Here is a 20,889-nt window from a genome sequence, read left to right on the forward strand (position 1 = left end):
GCAGGGCAGCCAGGGGAAGGGGTGCTGGGGCGCGCAGGGAGCTGGGGGCTGGTTTGAACCTGCTGGGCAGGTGTGTTGACCCCTGGTGGTGACATGAGAGGTGCTGTGTACAGAGGTGGGGATCTTAGTGAGAGCCAAGGTCAAGGCTGAGGCGGGGGCAGCACAGGCGCGCGGGACAAAGGGGCTGGCGGTGGGCAGTTTATTCCACTTCATGCAGACACTGACCCACGCGCTCAAGGAGCTTAAAAATACACTGAACCACACAGGGTCTGTCCCCCACGTCCCCCCAGACACAGAAAGACACTTGGCTGAGTGGGGCTGGGGTCTGAGGGTCCAAATGCCTCCTGTCCTGGGACAAGGTGGCAGTCTGGGCCCAGGTAGTAGTGGAGGCAATGTTCTTTCTCCCCAGAGGCAAAGTGCAGAGTCAGGGCCGAGGCCCCGGGCAGGGAGGCCTCGTTCTCACAGCGATTGGCAGAGTCGGCCACGCAGGGTCCTTCCAGGTCTTTCCCCTGAGGGCCCGCTGGCCGTGGGCCACAGATCTGGGGAGGCGCGGGGGCCCAGATGCCACTGGGGCTGGCTGCGCGAGGCGGGCAGCAGTGCCCTTGGGTCCCGGGCGCCTGGTGCTCAGTCCTGGCCTTCGTCTGAACGCCACTTGAGAGCATGGTCCTTGTGAGCGTCGGGAAGGATTTGGTTTCGCATCCCCCCGAGCAGGCTGGACGTGGCTTCCGTGGCTAGAATGAGGGGCTTCACCACAGTCGGGGGCAGCTGGCGGATCACGCCCCCCACAGCGCCCGTCAGCCCCTTCTGCTGGTGGCCCCGGGACGCCACGTCACAGATGGTCTGAGCTGTGTCCAGGATGCCCTGTGGAAGTCGGAGGTCAGTGCAGGGGCCGGGGAGGGGAGGTGGCTGTGGGACTGGGAGGGGGGCCGGGGCCTCATCACCTCTCGCACTGTGTCATAGGCCTTGGCCACACCCTCCCGGAGGTCGGCAGGCTGGTGGCTCTTGCGTAGCCTCCTCACAGAGCGCCTGTCCTGCAGGGAGCGGGGAATGGGTGCCGCGGGGGACAGGATGTCATACACCGTCTCGGCCGTGGCCTAGAGGAACACGGAGGGCACCGGCTGAGGACACACAGCCTGGGCTCTCACGTCCAGTCCCAGAGGCCCACGCTGGACCCCCTGGCCGCCATGCTCTTGTTTCCCCCAGAGCTGTGCTTCATGGTGCCGCGTCGATGCTCCCACCACTCAGGTCAAGGGGCTTCGGGAGGGGCCCGTGCCTCCTGAGGGGAGTCTCCCAGTGTCCTCTGGACCCCAAGCCCTCCTCGTGTGGACCCCAGCTGTGTACCCTTGCCCCGTTTGTGAGGTGCCACGCAGGCAGCTGTTTTGAGACTGAGTGCACTGTCTCCCCTACCCTGCACCTTGCTGGCCCTGCCCGCTGAAGGGGCAGCCCTGGCAGAGCACTGGCTTCCCCCCTACCTTCTGACACTGAATCCTGTTTCTCTTGCCCCCTCACTTCTCACCCAGCCTCTGCACCTGGCGGTGGCCTCGGGGTCTGTCTGTGACCCGCTAGCCCTTCCAGCCTCCTCTGTAGAGATCTCGCCCCCTGCCCACAGGGGCCTGGCCTTGCAGATCCCAGAAAGCCCAGAGCTCCCTGGGCATCCACACGCTCACCCCCACAGGGGCGCGTCCGTCCCAGCCCCTTGGCCAGAGTTCATGGCACTGACCCACAGCCGCTCACAGGACAATGCCCTGGCCTCCCTGGGATCTGTCAGGGCCAAGCAAAATGCAGGGCCTGAAGGAGCGAGGGCCAGTCTGTGCCTCAGTTTTTCTGTCTGTAAACAGAGCCACACCCCCTTCCTACCCGTTCAAGAGGTGGCTGCGAACAGACACCCCCTGAGCTATAAAGACTGGAGGGCACTCACCCTCCAGCATGGGCGTTGTGTGGGCCCCAGGCCGGTCACTGGGTCTCTCTTACCCATGACTGTGTCTCACGGTGAGACCACACCCCCAGGATGGTCCCCAGTAGAAATCTAGGGACAGGGCAGCGTGCTGGAGCAGGTTCTCCCTGCCCTACTTGGCCTGGAGCCGGGCGCCCACTCACCTGGATGGCCTGCACTAGCCGGTTGCTGAGTTCCAGGGCGGCGGAGGCCGTGGAGGAGCCAAAGGAGGCAGCCCCCCGCTGCAGCCCCCGCATGAGGCGCCCGTCCTTCCTGTACTGCTCGATGGGCAGCCAGAGCAAGTCCCGGAACCCTTGGACTGCAGGGATGGGGTTGTCAGAGAGGCGCAGGGCTGCGCTGCCTGCACCAGCTCCAAGCAAGGACCTCCTCCACCCACACCCGAGGCAGTAAGAGGTGTTTCCAGAGCCCCGACACCCAGCCACTCACAGAGCTGCACAACAGAGTGCATGGGGCCCACGCCCCCCAGCAGACCAGGCAACTGGTTCTTGCGGATGTCCTGCAGCCACTCGTTGAGCGCGTAGCCCAGCACCTTGTCCACACCCAGGAGCCTGGGAAGGGGAGAGGAGAGGAGGGGCAGAGCCACACATTGAGGGGTCGTGGGGCTGGGAACTGAAGTACCCCAACACTCGCTACAGCGCCCCCCCACCCCCGGAGGACTGTGGAGGATGGTGGTACCCGTTTTACAGAGCGGCAACTGAGGGCCCATAGAAGGGTGATGACTTGGCCACAGCCACACAACCAGTCAGGAACAGGGCAGGGGGAAGCTAGGGGACCTGGGAGAGAGGCTGGGGGCACTGGACGGCACGGAGGGCTCACCCGTGTCGGCAACAAAGCCGCTTCAGCTTCAGCTCGGAGCAGTTGAGCTGGGCCAGACCAATGAGGAGGCCAGCGAAAGTGCCCTGGGGACAGAAAAGGGATTCGGGCTTGTGCCATTGAGCATGGGGCCCCGCCCAGCCCACAGGAGCCACTGGAGGCCTACTCGGCAGCCAGTGTTGCCTGGGTGCAAGCCCTGGCCCCCCGCCCCCCCTGGGCCATACTTGGGCAGAACGGGGACCCGAGAGGGATGGGCCCGCACAGCCAGCCTGCCTGCCTGCCAGCCCCACTTACCACCTGGTCCATGGTGATGTGCTTGCCATGGTAATCTAACCAGATGGGCACCTCAGACGTGAAGCGGAACTCCCTGGGGAGGGGAAAACAGGGAGAGGGGGCCTCTGGTCACTGGCCCAGCCCCCCGCGGCCTGGGCTGGGACCCTCCGCCTGCAGCCCTACCTGAAATAGATGGGCTGCTGCTCAGCAGAGGAGCAGTGTCCACTGCCTGGGGGCTCCCGGGAGCCAGTCGCCTCCGTGTCCTCAGGCTGGCCTTCCTGGAGGCTGCTGGGTGGGACTCGGGTCTCAGAGCGAGCTGGGGGTGGGGTGGTAGGGACACACATTGGGGATGGGCCTGGGGATGGCTGCGAGGTGGGAGGCCCGGAACCTCCCCCCCACATCCCAGCTCAGCCTCTCACCATCAGCGGACGTCTCCACGGAAACCAGAGGGTGGATGCCCGCCGCCAGGCTGCTGAAGAAGTCCTTGAGGAAGAGCAGGGCGTCCTGCAGGGCCAGGGGCAGGGGGAGGGGCAGGTCAGCCTCCCAGGCCTGGGGGCAGCGGGGCCCACCTCCGGCACTGCCCTCATCTGACCTACTCACCTGGTCCACGTTGAGCCGCAGGGGCATCAGCGAGACACGGAGACAGCACTCGGGCCCACCCAGATTGGTCGTGGGGGCCACGTGCAGCGCTTTGATGGTGAGCTGGGGGCAGAGGGCAGGCTCTGGGTGCCTGCTGGGCCTCGGCTCCCCACCATCACCCTGGGGGCTGCTGGCCTCGCATCGGTGCACACTGTTCCCACAGCTGAGCCCACCCTGAGCCCCAGCTGCCTCCCAAATAGCCCCGTGTGTGCGTGCGCATGTGCACTGGGGTGTGTATACGCGCGGGGCCCTGGCCAGGTGGAGGCGGGGGCAGCTGGTACCATGTTGGAGTGGGCGCGCCGTGGCATCCGCTCGCTCGTGTGCAGGTACAGGAACTTGTTGATCTGGGAGGAGGCAAGCCGGTCTCGGACCTCCAGCTCCTGAACAATGAACACCTGGCGGGACAGCGGCCGCTCCTCCAGCTCCTGGCCGGGGGCCGCAGGGCCAGGGGCCGGCTCTGCGGGGTACGCCTCGTGCTGGAAGCTCACCTGCGGGATGGATGGAGGCCTGAGCCACGCAGGCAGGGGCCCAGTCTCCCAGCCAGCCTTCTTGCCCCCAGTAACCCCCTCTGCCCCCGCCCCCCCAACCTGGCCGCATCCCCATCGCTGTCCCACAGGCATTTCAAATTCCCATTAACATACTGAATTCTAGACCTCTTCCTGTGAAATCTACTTGCTCCCGTTCCCTTCCTGTCGCCTAGGCAGCACCCCTCTGTCACCAAGTGCCCACACCACGCCCCCTCCTCTCCGTCACCAAGGCCATCGGGCTTGCTCCCTTAAAACAGCTCTCCAATCCCTCCACACTTGTGTCCTCTCCACTGCTGCCAGCTCATCTTGGAACTGCTGTCACCTCTCTCTCCCCTGGACACCCCCCCGGTGGTGCCCCACACCACAGGGCTCCTCATAAAGCACACGCCTGCCCCCCTGCATCCTGGTCTCTCTCTCCAACGCCCACCCTCTACCCTTGCGCTTGATGTGCCTGCCCCACTGGCCTCTTTTCTGCCCCTTGAACAGGTAGGTCAAGGCCTTTCTCGCCTTTGGACCTTGCCCGGTCTTCCCTCTCCCCGACACCCAGCGCTGGCCTCCCATCCCAGCAGGCTGCAGAGGGCATCCGTGTTTTCTCAGCACGACAGCCCCCTGCGCCCACTCTCAGTGGGTGGCACCTCGGCCCGCACAATCTCTCAGGTTAGCCTGGCCGCCCCCCAACCTGTTCTTCCCCAGCAAGGTCTCTCGGGAACCTGACCGTGGTCACGGGCTCTACAGCGGCCACCCCGTGCAGCCACTGTCTCCTGCGGAGGGCACCTCACTCTAGTAAACACCCAAGCTGTCCTGTGGTCTGTGGGGCCTGTGCAGCCTGGTTCCCAGCTGGACGCACGGCCTCCACTGCCCTCCTCCCTGCCCAGCTGCAGCCTGCCGGCCTCCCGACCGCTCTGGACACGCCAGGGAGGCTCCCAGCCAGCGGCCTTCGTGCCGCACTCTGCCTGAAAACCTCTCCCTGCTCCCTTTCTCAGGGCTTTGCATACACGGAACCTTCTGGAGAACACTGCTGGTCCCCCCTGGTGCTCCCTGGTTCACCTTCCCCAAACATTCACCATGTTCCACACCATACAGATCCGTGGCTCTGTCCACTAGCAGGCAAGTGATTGGGGGGGGGGGGGCTGTCTGCCTTGCTTGTTACTACACCCACCATCTAGGACAGCATGTGGGGTGCAGCACGGCAGCCACTCTGTAAACACATGGTGACTCGATGCGTGACCAGGGACCCTGAGGTCGGTTGCCACGAAGTGCTGGCTGGGAGGCAGGGCCGGGACAGCCTGCCCGTCCCCCACGCCGGTGGCCGTCTGCACCACCCCCAGCTCACCTTGCTCAGCTGGATTTCCATGAGGACATGGTGCTGCCTTCCGCTGCCTCCCTGCGTTCGCCACGAGTTCTGGGGCCGGTTGGGGCCGGAGCAGCGAGAAGGGGAGGCTCTGGGGCCCATGAAGCTGCTTCTTGCCCTGGAAAGACGGAGAGGGGATGAGCTGACTCAGGGGAACCCCCTTCCCTTCCCCTCAGAGAGGACCCTTCAGCCCGGGGCAGGAGACGCTCTCCAGCTCAGCCCTGGGAGGTGGGTGCAGGGCAAGGAAGGAGGAAGAACGGAGGCCACTGAGGCAAGGATCCTGCTCAAGCTTATCAGTGGCTGAAGGTCAGATCTGAACCCCAGCCTGGGCCCCATCTCCCGGGTGGGTGGGCCCCATGGCCACAGCTGCCACCTACACTCATCCTCCTCACCTGTGGCCAGGGTGGGGGCCAAAGTCTCGGCCCCCATACAGGTGCCAGACGAGGGAGACCTCACGCAGCACCACACGGCTGCTGGGCACAGGGAAGTGGGCAGGTGCCCGCAGCAGGTCTGTGCTACCCAGCGGCCGTGAGAAGTACCCGTCCTGCACGATGATGGGGCCTGGATGCAGCTGTGTCACCACAGGCTCCCCATCTCGGGGCTGCAGGGAGAAGGCCAAGTGAACATTTGTGCACTTTCCCCAGTCCAGGCCACCCTCCCCCAATTTCTTCCCCATCCCCACACTTCCCTTCCCGTTTTTTGACAAAAGAGGACTCCCCTGAGCCACCATCCCCAGAAGCTGTCAGAGGGCTCTGTCCAGGGGGGCCCAAGTGTCCCTTATTCTTGCCAGGCCTGTCTCTCTGGTCCCTGGGTCTTGCTTACACGGGACATTCACATTGGCTCGTGGGGGACAGCAGGTCACTAGTATCTTTGCAGCCTAACGGTTTTCCTCCCTGTCCTGCTCATCACCCTTCCCTTCTTGATGTCCCATGTCCCCCTCCCTCTGTCCTGATTGCCATTCTTTCTTCCTCTGGGAATCCTTCAAAGCCCAGAGTCAGAGAGATCACCACCACCCCCATCCCTGCCCCGACACTGAAGGGAGCCACCCTCTCCCCCCACTTCCTGGCCCTGCCCGGCCTTCCCCGCCAACACACCGGGATGCCCAGCCCAGGAGCGTCAAGGATGCAGAACTCGTCACTGTCCATAGTGTCTCCATCTCCCTCCTCTTCCTTTTCATCTTCTTTGGCCTCTGAGCAGGACCCCAAGCTGCCAGCGGGGGTCACAACAGGGGGCGAGTGGGGCTGGGCCCCACTCAGCTCACCGGGGAATAGGTAGACAGACACAGGTGAGGCCTGAGGGAGGGGGCCGCCTGTGGAGAGAGAGGCCAGTTTTTTGGGGGGGATGCCTGATTTGGGTGCCTGATTGTGTCCCCTGGCCCCAAAGCACCCCGTCCATCACACCTGAAGGCTGGGTCAGCTCCCGCAGGCTGCGCTCAGTGTCCAAGAGGGCGTCGGCCAGGTCCCGCTGGTTGATGAGGGCTGTCTCCACTGCGGGGCAGGGGGGCAGGGAGGCAGGGCTCTCGGAGAGCTGGGCCAGGCAGGGGAGTAGCGAGGAATCAATGACAGTAGGGAGGGACGCCCGCTGCTCCCGGAGCCCTATGCCAGCCCTCCTCTCCCAGGGATGGGGGGGTGGCACGGCAGGGGCAGGGGCCTGGCAGAATTCTAGTAGCCTGCAGGGCCAGGCCTCACCTGTACCTTCTGGCCTGCGATCTCCGTGGGGCTGGGGGGCCGGGGAGGGGGGTGCAGGTCGCCCTCATTCATTACGTACTGGAGCAGGTTCACCAGCAGAGCGCACGAGTCCGCGCAGCTGTGCACGTGCACCACATTGTTGGAGCAGCGCAGCTCGAAGAGGGGCTGGCTCTGGGGGGCGGAGCGCCGTCAGCCCAGGCTCCACCCCCCCGCCTAGGCTCCACCCCCCATGCAGCCTGCGGCCCCACAACGCCACTGAGTGAGTGAGCCCCGAGAGGAGGAGGAGGGGCTTTGGCCTCAGCCAAGGCCACCCAAGGAAGGAGGAGTGCGCCCCCAGCGTGCCAACGTTCATGTGTCCGTCCTGTATCCCTCACCTCAGCCTAGTGAGGTGGGACCGATTATCTCCCTTTTACAGATGAGGAAAGGGCCCCAGGAACGCTGACTCTCAAGCCCCCCTTCCCCCCCCCTTTTTTTTTTTGCCCAGGCTACAGCTGCCTCCTGGTGGTGGGGTTTCAGATCTGAGACACCCAAGGTGGGCCTGGCCCTTTCCGGGAGGACCTATAACCAGAGCCCAGCACTGAAGGGCAGCCAGTGACCATAACCCAAGCGCAGGCCCAGGGAGCAGGAGGGAAGAGACAGCTGCAAGGGAACTGGTGATAGGCTTTGCTCTGGCTCCAGCAACTCCGGGCAGCACTCACCAGTTTGCCCTCGGTGCTCCCCTTCCAGGTTTTAATCACAAGCTCCAAGAGGTCAACATCCAAGACACAGACATAATCTGAAGCAGAAAGTAAGAGAAGTTCCAATTGCTTCTTTGCACCCGGCGCCTGGCCCACCACCACCAGGGAGAACACGGGGCCTGAGTGCAGCCCTGCTGTACGGGCTAAGGACCCTGCTAGCAGCTGGGTGAGGACATCGGGCGGCTCTGTGTGTGGCCGGGGGCTGGGGTCCCTCAGAGGGGAGGGAGCCCAGTCCAGGCCCTGCCCACCTCGCTGCAGATCCGGGGTCTCCACCTCACACTTGTCGGACAGGTATAAGGCCGAGTCATCGAGGATGAACCTGGTGGGGAACAGGGCTGAGAAGGGCCCAGGAGCCGTGCTGCAGGCTGCAGCCCCATGGGAACCACAGGGGTGGGGCTCCTAGAGGCAGGCAGGGGGGCACGGGGCGGGGGTCGAGCCCACAAGAAGCCAGTGCTGGGTCTGTCTCCTGTGCCACAGGCCCAAAATAGCACGTGCTTGCTTAGGTCAGAGGGCACTCAGCGCTCTCCAAGGATTCCCGCTCCTCCACCTCCATAAACTCCTTTAAGATATTTTAAGGAGTACAACCTCCTTTAAGATATTTTAAAACATGGGGTAAAAAAGAAATGCTCCCTATTTGTATTCCCTGATCCCAAATTTTGAGAAAAGTGCCATATACTTCTTTTTCATCTTTTCTGGGAAGCCACAGACATGTGTACATATAACCCCTCCTAAGTCTTGACGTAGGTTTTTCAGTCCATACTGCATTATGGGCCGTCCTGTATTTTTCAAGGTCATTCTTTGACTTCACTTTAACGGTTGGGTAAGCCATGTTTACTGACTCAGGTTATACTCTGTGGGCACTGAGACTTACGTTTCAACTATTTTATTTACTTATTGTGAAGTAGGCTTCACACCCAGCGTGGAGCCCAACGCAAGGCTTAAACTCACAACCCTGAGATCAATACCCGAGCTGAGATCGCAAGTAGGATGCTTAACCGACTGAGCCACCCAGGTGCCCCTCAACTGTTTTAAATTACACTCCAGAGGCATCACATTCCACTTGTTTTTCTGATAGCCTTGGGACAGCCACCTAAGTGAGACCGTCAGGCTAGGGAGCACACAAGCTTTGAAGGCTCTGATTCAGAGGTTCAGTTGACCTCCAGGAAGGTGGAAGCAACTCTCACTCCTGAGGGAGGGACCATCACCCGGATGGACAGAAAGGCTCAGAGTCTGGCCTGAGGACACACGGCAGGAAGGCAGGACCCGGGGAAGTGGCAGCTGCAGCCTCGTTTGGACTGGGATGGAAAGTGAGCTGCGGGGGGGGGGGGGGGGGGGGGGGGGGGGGGGGGGGGGGGGGGGGGGGGGGGGGGGGGGGGGGGGGGGGGGGGGGGGGGGGGGGGGAGTGCATACCTGAGTAGGAAGGTGGAGGTATCCATGATGATGTTGCTGGAAAGCGTGAAGGTCTCGGCGGTGACAAGGACACGCACAGGGAGGTAGAGGGGCCTGGGGGATCACACGTGGGCTAGAGTAGGCTCCTTACACACGAGAGCCCGTCCCCAGCCGCTGGCTCCTGGCCCACCCAGCCTGGATACCTGTAGTCCACAGCGCAGGAGAAGAGATGAGTGTGTAGGACAGTAATGACCGTTGGGGGCAGGTAACCCAGCACCGGGTCGTCAAGCACATCTAAGAACTCCAGCAGCTTTGGGGACAAGGACAGGAATGGTGAGGATAAGGGGCCTCTTCCTTCCTCAACCCCCACCCCAGCACGGCTGCCCACCTGCCGCCGTTACCCGTTACCCGCCGTCACCCGTTAGCTGCCACCATACCCCCTGCCCAGGGCCTTTGCTTGGAAGTCAGCTCAGGCCCAGCCCAGGCCCCTCAAACTGGCCTCCCCGCTGGTCCGGAGACCCGCCTGCCTGTGCCACTGTCACTCACCTGGGAGTGCCAGCTCTGCTCTGGCAAGGCCATGAAGTGGCGCAGGGTGGCTCTGTGGAGCCTCAGTGTTACCAGGAACTCCTGGAGGTGGGGTACAGTCAGCATGGTGGGGCCCAGCCAAGAGAGGCAGGCGCCCCAGCCAAGCGGGTAGACCGGAAGCGGGCACGGTTGTACCTTGACATTCTTGTGGGGGTCCAGGTGGATGCGCACAGCAGTGGACAGCATGTGGGGGCCCCGGCCTTGGCGGCCCGAGGCTCCCCGTTCGGTCACCCCTTCCTCTGACGGGTAGATGGTTGGGGCCAGCTGGGCCGGAGGGGCAAAGCTGGGCAGCTCCAGGCGACTGGGCAGCAGGTAGTCATCCACAGCCGCTGGGGAGGCATCCGGTGAGCCCCCTGCCAAGCTGGCTGACCGTCCCCTCCACCCAGGGTCCAATCCCGCGTGAGAGCCCCCTCCCCTCACACCTCGGTGGTAGAGCTTCGCCTTCTCGGCCTCTAGGCAGAAGTAGCCGAGTCCGGGCTGGCCTCGGTACTGGGACACACTGAAGACGGTGCCTTGCTCCACATCCAACACCAGCTCCCCGTGTGAGGTCTCTAGCCTCCTCCCTACCTCATCCTGCAGACAAAGCACATGGCTAGGTCCCACCAGGGCACTCGGCAGCCCCCAGGCCCTCAGTGGGGGTGGCCCCTGGGAGCCCTGGCCTGCCTCGGACCAGCCTCGGACCAGCCCCCGCTCTCCCCAGGCTCTGCCGAAGGTCTGGAGCAACGCTTGCCTACTTTGTCAGAAAGGGAGTCCTCCTCGCCCCACCTGCCACGCATCCCGAGAGGGCGCCCAGCTGGGCCTCTAGCATGAAGCCTTACGTACAACAGGGGCGGAGGGGGTGGGTGGGTCAGTGGGTGGCTGCTGCTGGCCGGACAGGCCACTCTCCGCCCCGCTGGGGCTTCTTTTCCCACATTCCCCAACTGCTCAGACTGGTCTTGCTCTCCTGCCAGTGGTGGGTGGGGAGCTCTGGAGTCAGGGGGGCTCACCTCCCCCGGGGCCGCCCTCACCTTGGTCTCACAGAGGGCTGTGATCCGACCCTTCAGCACTGTCACCAGTGTAGAGAAGGTACTCTGCGAGTGAGGACCTGGAGACTCGGGGGCGGGGGGCTGAGGGCCGCCTGCCGCCCCTACTGAGAAGAAGCGGGCTTCCTCCTCGTCTGAGTCGGAGTCTGGGGTGAGATCAAGGAGCCAAGTGGGAAGGAGACCTGGGAGTATGCCCCAGCCCCACGCAGCTCCGAGGGCCTTGGGACCCCTACCCGGGCGTCCCCCCTACCCAGCTTGAAGGCCGATTTGCACATCTTGAAGTTGTCCTGCCAGCAGCCTGAGGAGGGGCTGGCGAAGCCAGGGCGGTGAGCAGTGGGGTCAGGGGTGGGAAGCAGGTCCGCAGGCTCCCACATGAGCAGGTCATTGTTGATCCTTAGTGAATGGACGGCGGCAGTGAGGGTGGTCCAGCCTGGCCCCACCCAACACTCCCCCTCCTCGCCTGAGTCACCACCTGTTATAGAGGCTCTCATAGGCCTCCTTGCTGGGCAGGAAGATATGGGCACTGGGCAGGACCACTTCAAGGCTGCAGCGCGATAGCGCAAGGGCCCGGCTCTGGAAGGTTTTCATCTCCTCGGGGTCTCCAGGAATCACCATCTAGTCAGGGGAGTGGGGAAAGGCATCTGAGAGGCGTCAGGGTCTGCCGCTGGCCCGGGAATCAGACCCTGGCCTGCACGCTGACTTCCTAGCATTCACGGATTCTCAGGCGCTGTTAGGGGCCCTTCTCTGCTGGGAAGTAGGACAGTCATCTCGTGAGAAGCGCTGACCGCACGCCAAACCTGCTCTGAGGGCCTCGCATATGTTAACTTCTTTATCCTCTTGAAAGGCCTGTGACACAGGTCATCGTACCCACTTTGGAGATAAGGAACCGCATCTGTGTATAACCCTCTGAGATTAGAACAGTTCCAAGATGACAAAGCCACAGTGGCAGCGCCTGGATTCAAACCCACACACTTTGGCCCAGAGGCCAGGTGACCCTTAACTGTCTCTCACTCAAATCTCATCACCCTCAGGGAAAAGGATCCCAAGATCCCTGCCGATGGACAGGGTCTTGATCTTCCGGACCAAGGACCTGACCCCCCCACCTGGTGTCCTCACCCGTAGGCCCCATGAGTTGGGGGTGCTTCTGACTCTCTATTGATCAACGATGGAAGCAATCAATGACACTCTTGCTGTTTCTGGGTCATATCACCCGGGGCCCTGTCCTCCCGGCCCACAGCCACCAACTGGCTCCCTTGGGTTCAGGGCCTCACCTCCTCTGTCTCATACATGGTCCTCTTGGAGGAAAAGGGTGAGGGCTCAGGCTCCCGCAGCTCACATGGACTCTCAGCCGACAGCTCCAGATCCTCTCCCTTCTCGGGCGCCACCTCCCACTGTGCACTGCTGAGCTGGGGGTTCAGCGTCACCACTACCCTGCCAGAGCACAGGCCCGTCACTCCCTGGGCTGCAAGGCTCCCTCAGCCCCTGGCCCCTGCCCCCTCCAGCTTCCTGCTGCCCTCAGTAGCAAAGCACTCCTCTCTGTCTGTCTCTCTGACCCCCCCACTTACTGGGGCAGGAAGTATTTGTTCCCAGGGCTCTTGGGATCCAGGGCTTTGGAGACCCGCAGGCAGGGGATGGGTGGCTTCTCTCCATCTTCATAGGTGCCTGGGAGGGTGCAGAGCGGGGGAGGGTTCTCATTGCTGCCTTTCTCCATTTTTTCCCCGAAATCAGGTGGGGTTAGTGGGGGCCCTGAGCCTCCATCGTAGTGCCTGCACCCTCCCTCACGCCCACGGCCTGCGGCATTCCAGTTATGAAGGGTCCACCCTGCACACTCTCGGAGGAGCCTGGAGACAGGCAATGCTGGCACTTCACAGAGCTGGTGAGACTTGGGGCCACAGTCTGTCCCCACTGTGACTCAGTCCCTTCCATAGCCCCGGGCCCCCCTCTCCCAGAGGGCTGGGGCCCTGCCCGGGGTATTGTCCCCTGGAGGGGCTCTCACCGTGCAGGTCGGAGCAGGTAAGTTCCAGGCGGGTGGGGACGGGGGGACCAGGACCACTACTCAACTCTGACCGGAACTGGGGCTCACTCAGCTCCAGCCGCAGCTGCTCAGCCCGCACAGCTCGGCCTGCCCAGGGGTCCCGCTCAGGCCGCAGGTCGGCGATGGGGAAGCGCAGCCGCAGTGTGGCCCGGGGTGCTGACAGCCGCACCACCGTCTGCTGCTCGGGAGCTGGTGGGGATTCCATCTGCGGGCGGATGGGGGTGATCAGAGCTTCCAGAGGCCCCAGCACTAGGGCTGTGAGCTCGAGGGCCCGTGCCAGCTCCCTGCCCCAGCTGGGCATCTTACCAGGAGGCCAGCAGGTGGTTCGGGAGGCGGTATGGTAGCCAGGCGCAGCAGGGCAGCAAGCCGGTCCAGGGCCCCCAGCTCCACGTCCGCCTGGAAGTCAGCGAGGTCCAGAGCCAGCTCTGAGTGGCAGTGGCAGGCAGCAGGGCGCCGGGGTCTGCTCTGAGGGTGAGGGCGTTCAGGTCAGCAAGGGCTGTGGGGTAGGTGAGGGCAGGATGGGAAGGGACCCCCCTTGAGCAGAAACCAAACACAGAGCCTGCCTGGCTGGTGTGGAGAAAAGCTTGCACAGGGGCCCAAGTTAGGAAGGGAGATGGAGACCCTCACCACACTGCCTGAGAAAGATGATCATGTTTGTTTAATAAAAGCCATCCAGTATCGAAGTGGGCAGGGGTTTGCCAAGAAAAGGAAGGGGCAGTTAGGCCCAGAGGATGCTGTGTGTAGGGCTCAGACGTCTTCTAGGGCTCCCAGATGGGGAGGCATGGAGCTATAGCTGGAGCACAGGCAAAGGGGGGTGGAGGGTGGGGTAAAGGTACCTTGGGAAACAGCCAAGGGACCTCAGGCACGGGGTGGGGGTGGGGGGTTACCTTGGACACACGGCGTAGGGTCTGTGTATGCCGCAGGTGGGCACAGGGGCGAGCTGAGGCCTGGGACCCCGGGCTGCCGGGGAAGCTCAGGATCTGGGATGGGACACGGGAGGGCAGGAGTCAGGCCGAGCGTCCACATCCACCCGGACCTGCAGGCCCTCCCGCATCCATGCTCGCTCTTGGCCCTCACCTCCGTGTACTCAGGCTCTGAAGTGCCCCTGGGCCATAGACACTCGAGCACCTCAAGCTGCCCAAAGCGCACCTGGGTGCTGGTAGTCCGCCGGCCCCTGCCTGTCCGCAGCTCCCAGGACAGCTGCACGGCTGTGCCCGTTAGCCTGTGAGGAAGAAGCCGGGCATCAGAGGCTGGGCTTGTGGGGAGCTTGGGGGTGTCTCTCCTTGGGCCCCTGCCTTAAGCTTGTACCGGACATGGCTACGGGGACAGGCCCTCTGGAAACGTGGCCGGAGATGGTAGAAGTCACGGGAGCCGAAGGGCCCATCCTTGGTGGCATCAAACTCCGAAAAAAAGTGGGTAGTGAGGTCAGGTGGTCCAGAAGACGGGGCAGACGTCTGAAGCAAGGTCAGGGTCAGGCCCCCCAAGGTCATCTTCAGCAGCGAGTCAGGGCGCAGGGTGTCCGGGAGGGGTGTGGGGGCTGTCTTGCCTGAGAGGAGAGAGGTGTTACCAGGGACATCCCAGAGCTCCCTCCCGGGCAGCCCAGGCAGAGTGATGGTCAGATACTGGGCCAGAGGCTGGGAGAAGCCCTGGCCCGGACAGACTGTGACCTTGGCCCGGGGCCCGGCTGGGCAGGGGTGACACAGAGCCTCATCATGCCAGATACTGAGCCCAAGCTCAATTCAACCTTCTCAAGGAGCCGGAAGGCCTAGAGGTGCTAAAGTACTCAGTCCAGCGCCTGACAATCAGTCAATACATATAGCGCGGCAAGGTCAGCTCTTACTACACCTTTTTTATGGCAGGGGAAACTGAGTCTCCAAGAATTTAAATGTTTGGCCCAAGACCACCGACTCTGAAACCTAGCCCTCTATCTGTTGTGTCACCAGCCTCCCCCCGATAGCATCCCCAGGGAACCAAGTCACCCAAGTGGACTGCTAAGCACCAATGGAGGCCTCTTGCATGCACATGACGTCATAAGGGCCCTGAGGCCTCTTCTAGCTCCTCTTGCCCCAGGAGCACTCACCGGCTGGGTGGGCATGGGCAGAGAGCCGGCGGGGGCCCATGTCGCTGTGCACAGAGGATCCTAGGTCTACATCGGAGAGGGAGAGCTCGGAGAGGGCTGAGGTCACACTGCTCGTGAGGCCCGCCATGGAGAAGAAGAGGTCTGTGGGCCAGGACGGGGGAAGGTTAGGGGGAGCCACGCTCGGCCCCCACTCCTGCACCCACGCTAGCTGCCCAGACAAATGCCAAGCGTGACCCCACACCCACCAGTGTTCTCCAAGTTGACAAGAGGGCTGGCGAGGGGTTCTGGGCTGAGGGGCTCAGCCACGGCGCCTGCCTGCAGCTGCTGGTTCAGGTCCTGCTCAATCAGCCACAGGTCCTCGGCACCCAGCGGGCGGCTCTTGTTCAGCTTGTCGGCCAGGCCTTCGGGGTCTAAGGAGGAGGACGTTTCTGTGTGTCAGTCCAGCCTGGCTGCCCCCCACTCCAGGCATCCCATGCCCTGGAGCGCCCAGAGGCCTCACCTGCAAGGCTCATGGCACTGAATAGTTCCTGCAACTGCTGGAGCTGCCGAGGGGTCAGGAGCAGGTGCAGGGAGCCCAGCTGTCCAGCCACCTCCAACTGGGGACAGAAGCGGCCAGAGGAGACAACCATGGAGCCACATCTGCCACCTAGGCCCTCTGAGAGCCACCACCCACCGGCCCTCACCCAGAGGAGACAGGATGCCAGTTGCCGGGCTAAGCTGTCACCAACTAGCCGTGTAACCCTGGCCACGACTTGACCACTGAGCCTGTTTCTCTAATTGCCAAAAAGGCCGCGATTTCCCCCGACGACCCTGCTTTGCACGGCTGCGGAGTATTCTGAAATGGAGCACACACTCCAGCTTCCATAGTGGCTTGGGACCCACCTTGGGGCCCGGGAAGGCCTCATTCTGCTTCAGTTTCATGGTCAACTCCATATACCCTGAGCAGCTGCCGATCTGCAAAGGGGGCTTCGGGGGTTCTTCCTGGAGGCAAGAGAATACAGGAGGGAAGGGGTCGAGCAGATGAGGTCGGAGATGGTCAGAGGGATGGGGGGGTGGTCAGTGGGGGCAGATGGGAGAGATGCAGGGATTACTGGAAGGAAGGAGAAGCTATGGGGATGAGAGTCAGCCCACCTGGGAGGGGAGCTCCTCGAAGTGCAGGCGCACCCCTGCCAGCTGCAGCAGCTTGTGCAGGAAGGCGGGAGGCTGGTGCACATCCACCGGGGGTGCCTGGCTTGGGTCTCGGACTGCCTCGTCACAGTACTCCAGTCTGGGGAGCAGAGGGTCAGCCCTTGGCCCGGCCACTCCAGGCTGGAGCCCCCGTCTCCGCACGGCACTGTGTTCTAGCGCTCTGGGGTCAGAGTCCAGCCAGCAGAGCTGCCCCACCACAGCCAGGCCACTGTGGACCTCCACGGCCAGCCCTTCTTCCTCGGACCCTCGCGTGTAACCTGAACCCTGGGGCCCCGGCCACTCTGGGCCTGTACCACCCTGGCCCTTGGACACCGTTCCGGGCTCACAACATGGTCTCTCCCCCACCACAGCCACCACCAGGCCCACCCAAAATTTGCCCTGCTACCTCTCAGGAGCCCAGGCTGGGGTTAGGGACAGGGGCATGGCCAAGGCCGTTCAGCAGCCTCTCTCTCCCCCTCCCCTTAACACCAGACCGCCCCACTCGGCATGCCCCTACCTCTGCACATGGACTTCCACTGCCACGCCATGTTCCCCGTCACCCGGTGAGTGCTCCACCCTCAGCACAGTGTCCAGGAAGGTCACCTTGATCCTTCTTAGTACTGAGGGGTGGAAAGGGGTCTCAGGCCAGGGAGAGCGGCGAGGGAGCAGGCAGAGTCTCCCCGCTGGGGCAGCGGAGTGGCCATCCTACTGTCTAGGGCCCCTGTTTTGTGGGCTGCAGGGGGGACAGGGAGTAGGCTTGCCCTAAGAGGCCTCCTTACCAGTCTCAATGGTCTGGGCAAACATTTCTAGTCCCTCCAGGGGCTGTGGTGGCTCGGAGGGCTCGGGCAGCCCATCCCGAAGGCATTCCTGAGCCAGCTGCAGGCTTGTGGTCATACATGAGGCCCAGCTCTGTGAGTCGGCAGCCCCTGGCCCTGTGCGTAGGCAGAGGGTCTCAGAAGAGGTGCCCAGGCCTCCTCCTGCCATTCGTTCCCCACCCCCCTGCGCCCAGCCTTGCCCGGCCCTCACCTGGGCCCTGGCGGGGCTGCAGGGTGAGCTGGAGGCCTGACACACGTACGGTGCAGTGGTCGGTGAGCAGCGCGGCCCAAGGCACGGCTACTTCGATCGAGCCCACGAAGCCTTCAACCAGCTCCAAGGGTGACTCTATGGACTCCAGCACTTCATTCACAGACTGGGGGCAGGGAAGGGGCAGATCCAGGTCAGGGAAAACTCAGAACGCAACGCGGCAGCGCTCCTGGCAGGCTGCTCTGACCTTGGAGAGCTCCCTTGCTCTCCTTGCCTCCTACCCGACACTGGCTACCTATAAAGTTCTACTGTCGCTCTAGCTGGTCCCTACTCTTGGCCCATCCAAACGTGTCCCATCCTTTAAGCCAGAGGATGGGGAGCTGCAGGCTGAAGAGGAGGAAGCCACGCAGACGGGATGGAAGGTGGTACGTTCCAGGCACGGGAACAGCACGTGCAAAGACCCAGCAGAGTGCAGTAGCACCCTGTTCTCTCTGGGTCAGTGTGGAGTTCAAGGGCAGTGTACATGAGAGGCTGGCAGAGGGCTGAGCTGAGCGGGAGGGGACCCCTGCCCAACTCCAAACATTTGGTGTAGCTGTACTTCTCTGAGGTAGGAGGCTGAGAACCCCTGGTTACAAACGGGGACACAGCACCCCTGCCAGTCTGGGAGCTCCTTGAAGGCAGGAGCTCACCGGCCTGCTCCGTGTGACCCCAGATACTGAGGGGTCACAGCAAGGCTTGTTGGATCTATGAGTAAATAGACGACACACAGCAGAGCTAGAAAACTCTTGGAGGTCAAGTTGGAATTCTTTATCCAGAGATGCACAGATGGGAAAATGAAGCCCAGAGAGAAGGGAGTGGTTTAACTGCTCAGTGTACTGTGCAGACTGCGACTGGGAGACAAGGCTCTCTCCTCATCCCACTCCAGGATCCCCAAGCACTCTGGCTTCTTCCGGGGTCTTCAAGGCAGGGGCTACAGGCAGAGTAGCTCGGGGGGTGGGGTGGGAGGGGCTGGCTATGGGGAAGGCATTTGCTTTCCACCAAGGGAGAACTCCTCCCTGGAGGCCAGCCCAGAACACATCCTAGCTAGGAGCCATTTCAATCCCCACCAGGAGGGCTGGTCAGGGCAGGGCTGGGCAAGGCAGGAGTGCTTTCTGGGACTGGAAGTAGGAAGAGGCAGCACAGAGGTCCTGGCCATTTCTTTCAGGCCAGCCTCCCCCGCTAGGATTCCCCCAGCTCTGGGCTCAGGGGTCTCCCCCTATGCCACATTTGCCCAGGGAGGCCTGGCCCACCCCTAAAGCTCGGCTCTTCCTGCCCCACATCGCATTTAGACCAGGCACCCTGTCGACCCAGCCAGAAAGCTGAGAAGCCCCTGCCCCATGCCTACCCCTGCTGCTCTGGACTGGAGGGTTAACCCGGAGCCAGCCCTGGGCTGATGCCTCTAATTGGTGGCTTCTTTGCAACTTCCCAGTTCAGCTGAGTTGTGAGTCACTGCCTCTGACCTAGACCTTCTTCTTCCCACCTCCCCAGCATCTCCCTGAGCCTCCTCCCTGCCTGAAGCCAAACCTCTCCACCTTTCCTCAGGGACTCTCCCGCAGGTAGGGACGGAGGCTAATTCCCAAGCCCCTCCCCAAACGCCACTGGGTCCATCCCGCTCTCCTCAAAGCAGGAAGTAGGCAGCAGCGGCAGTCACACGAGGTGTTGATCAACACAGGGCGCTGACGACGCGGTTGTTGACATCCACGTCCGGAGGCGGGAACCCCACCCACCTGGCCCGGGATCTTAGGTCGGGAGGTCAGAGCACCTTTCCCACAGGTGCTCTCTCTCGGCAGGACTCCGGACCCCCTACCAGCCTTCCCTGGCTGGCTGCAAGGCCCCAACTCTGTCACTGCCCTGGCCCGCTCCTATCGGAGCCTCCTAATTCCTCTGCTCCCTTCTCACCTTCTCCTTAGCTAACCCTGTGAGCCACGCTTCCCAACTCAGGCCCCAAACTCGATGTGCTTATCCTGGCATTCTTCAGACAAGTGACACCCCTCTCCCCAGCCCCAGCTTCTCCTACTGTGGAGGCAGGGACCCAGTCCTACCCAGCTTCTGGCTCTGGAAGCGATCAGTCGCCTGGAAATGGCCTGACTCCCATGGCCTCTCCACGCCCCATGCCTGGTCCCGCAGCCCACCCTTCAGTCAGGATCCTTAGTCGTTGCGCCGCCCCCCGCCCCCTTCACGAGCGCGGGCCTGGCTCCTCACCCAGATCTCCAAGTGGATATCCCGCAGGGCAACGCTGCCCTTGTACAAATCGAGGCTGAGCTGGTCCAGGCTGAGGTGCTCCTGGAAGAAGTGACCCAAGTAGTGGTGCAGCAAGTAGCGGCATACCCGCTCTTTCACACAGTTCGACCACGGCCACAGCCATCGTGACATCTCGGAGACCGTCGGGCCCGGGCCGCCTGCGCTCGCCGCCCGCCGGCGATCCCCGTCGGGCTTCGCTGTTCACTAGAGCCCCCGGCTCTCCCCGCCGCTTCTCTCAGCTCTAGGCCGCGCCCCCCGACCCTCAGCCACGCCCCCCACGCTCAACGCCATTCGCCATCGTAAAGGGCGAGGCCTGCTGATTGGCCGCGGGGGGCGGAGTCTTCGAGCACGAAAAAGGGACTGGGTTCTCCACGGGATAGAGTGCTCCTAATCCTGATTTACGCGTGCGTAAAAATTCTGTGTGGGAGGACCTTTAACCTCCCTTCTACGGGCTCTGGGAAGGCTGTTGCCGGAGGTACCAGCCCCGCAGAGGAATGCGCATGTGCCGACTCTTCCAAGCACTTGAGGCAGTCCGGGAGTATTTAAAGGGACAGTGTCCCATCAAACTTAAGCTTCCCAGAGGAATAAAGTCAGTGAGAGCCCCAGCACGCTTCGTAGAAACAATTAAGTAAGTATTTGCATTTTACAAAACGCTTTACCGTCTTCTATCTCATTCAACCCTCAGGACCCTCTAAGGTGGAGATTTTAAAGATAAGAAAACCATTTTACAGATAAAACCAATTTATAAATACTCTTAAGTCCATCACAAGGAAGTCTTTTCCCCCTCACTCCTTACCAGGAATGCGGGGCAGGAGATTTACCCACCCTCCCTTCTCAACGCATTTGGTCAAGCCTCCAGCTCCTCTCTGAAAAAATAATTTTTTTAAAGTTTTTCCTGTCTCTAACCTAAAATTAATAACAGATGGGTTCTAAATCCCTTGAGCAGGGGTCTGTTGTTTTTTCGTACAACCAGCGAGCTAAGAATGGTTTTTACATTTTTTTTAGTTGTAATTTAAAATTTTTTTTACATTTTTAAATAGTTGGGAAAAATCAAAACAAGAATAAGATTTCATGACACATGAAATGGGTCACATGAAAATGTCATGAAATTCACACGTGAGTATCCATACAGTTTTAGCGGAAGAGAACCACACTAAGTACTGTCTGGGGCTGTTTTCTTTGGAGGGGGGAGCTGTTGCAAGGCCTCAAATAATTGTTTTGTGGCCATTTTCAGAAAGTTTGCCAACTCCTATTCTGTAGGGTTGGCCACCAAGCCCTTTTACCTCGTGGGTGATTTAAAGGATACCCACCGGTAATTATCATTCT

The 20,889-nt window shown here is 61.9% G+C and overlaps 1 protein-coding gene across 2 annotated transcripts; it reads right to left on the reverse strand.

The window, feature by feature from the left end:
* Positions 1–185: 185 nt before the first annotated feature.
* On the reverse strand, positions 186–19,765 carry ATG2A (autophagy related 2A). Of its 2 annotated transcripts, none has more exons than XM_039244788.1 (41): positions 19,525–19,765; positions 17,287–17,449; positions 17,040–17,192; positions 16,778–16,880; positions 16,225–16,360; positions 15,976–16,074; positions 15,593–15,689; positions 15,339–15,503; positions 15,094–15,234; positions 14,322–14,559; positions 14,091–14,235; positions 13,901–13,993; positions 13,320–13,478; positions 12,975–13,218; positions 12,544–12,640; positions 12,250–12,409; positions 11,451–11,593; positions 11,229–11,371; positions 10,964–11,124; positions 10,379–10,529; positions 10,092–10,285; positions 9,918–9,998; positions 9,575–9,681; positions 9,393–9,485; positions 8,231–8,301; positions 7,944–8,020; positions 7,252–7,416; positions 6,958–7,084; positions 6,652–6,866; positions 5,950–6,158; positions 5,540–5,675; positions 3,961–4,167; positions 3,641–3,742; positions 3,460–3,544; positions 3,224–3,356; positions 3,062–3,134; positions 2,771–2,853; positions 2,381–2,502; positions 2,098–2,252; positions 942–1,094; positions 186–861 (listed from the first exon to the last, which is right to left on the reverse strand). In XM_039244788.1, the coding sequence occupies exons 1-41, from the start codon at positions 19,693–19,695 to the stop codon at positions 625–627; spliced, it is 5,787 nt and encodes a 1,928-aa protein (XP_039100719.1). In that variant the 5' UTR covers positions 19,696–19,765; the 3' UTR covers positions 186–624. The 2 variants fall into 2 exon arrangements, with proteins under 2 accessions (XP_039100719.1, XP_039100718.1); XM_039244787.1 differs by having other exon boundaries at positions 7,246–7,416.
* Positions 19,766–20,889: the final 1,124 nt, after the last annotated feature.

Source organism: Hyaena hyaena, unplaced genomic scaffold, assembly GCF_003009895.1.
Source record: "Hyaena hyaena isolate Hyena2069 unplaced genomic scaffold, ASM300989v1 scaffold_248, whole genome shotgun sequence".
NCBI lineage: Eukaryota > Metazoa > Chordata > Mammalia > Carnivora > Hyaenidae > Hyaena > Hyaena hyaena.

Excerpts from the sequence above, each read along its gene's own strand:
- ATG2A (XM_039244787.1), bottom strand. The coding sequence starts at position 19,695 with ATGTCACGATGGCTGTGGCCGTGGTCGAACTGTGTGAAAGAGCGGGTA. Across the intron at positions 11,372-11,450 it reads TATGAGAGCCTCTATAACAG|GATCAACAATGACCTGCTCA; the intron begins GTGGTGACTCAG and ends CCATTCACTAAG. Across the intron at positions 9,999-10,091 it reads ACCCCCACAAGAATGTCAAG|GAGTTCCTGGTAACACTGAG; the intron begins GTACAACCGTGC and ends CCCCACCTCCAG.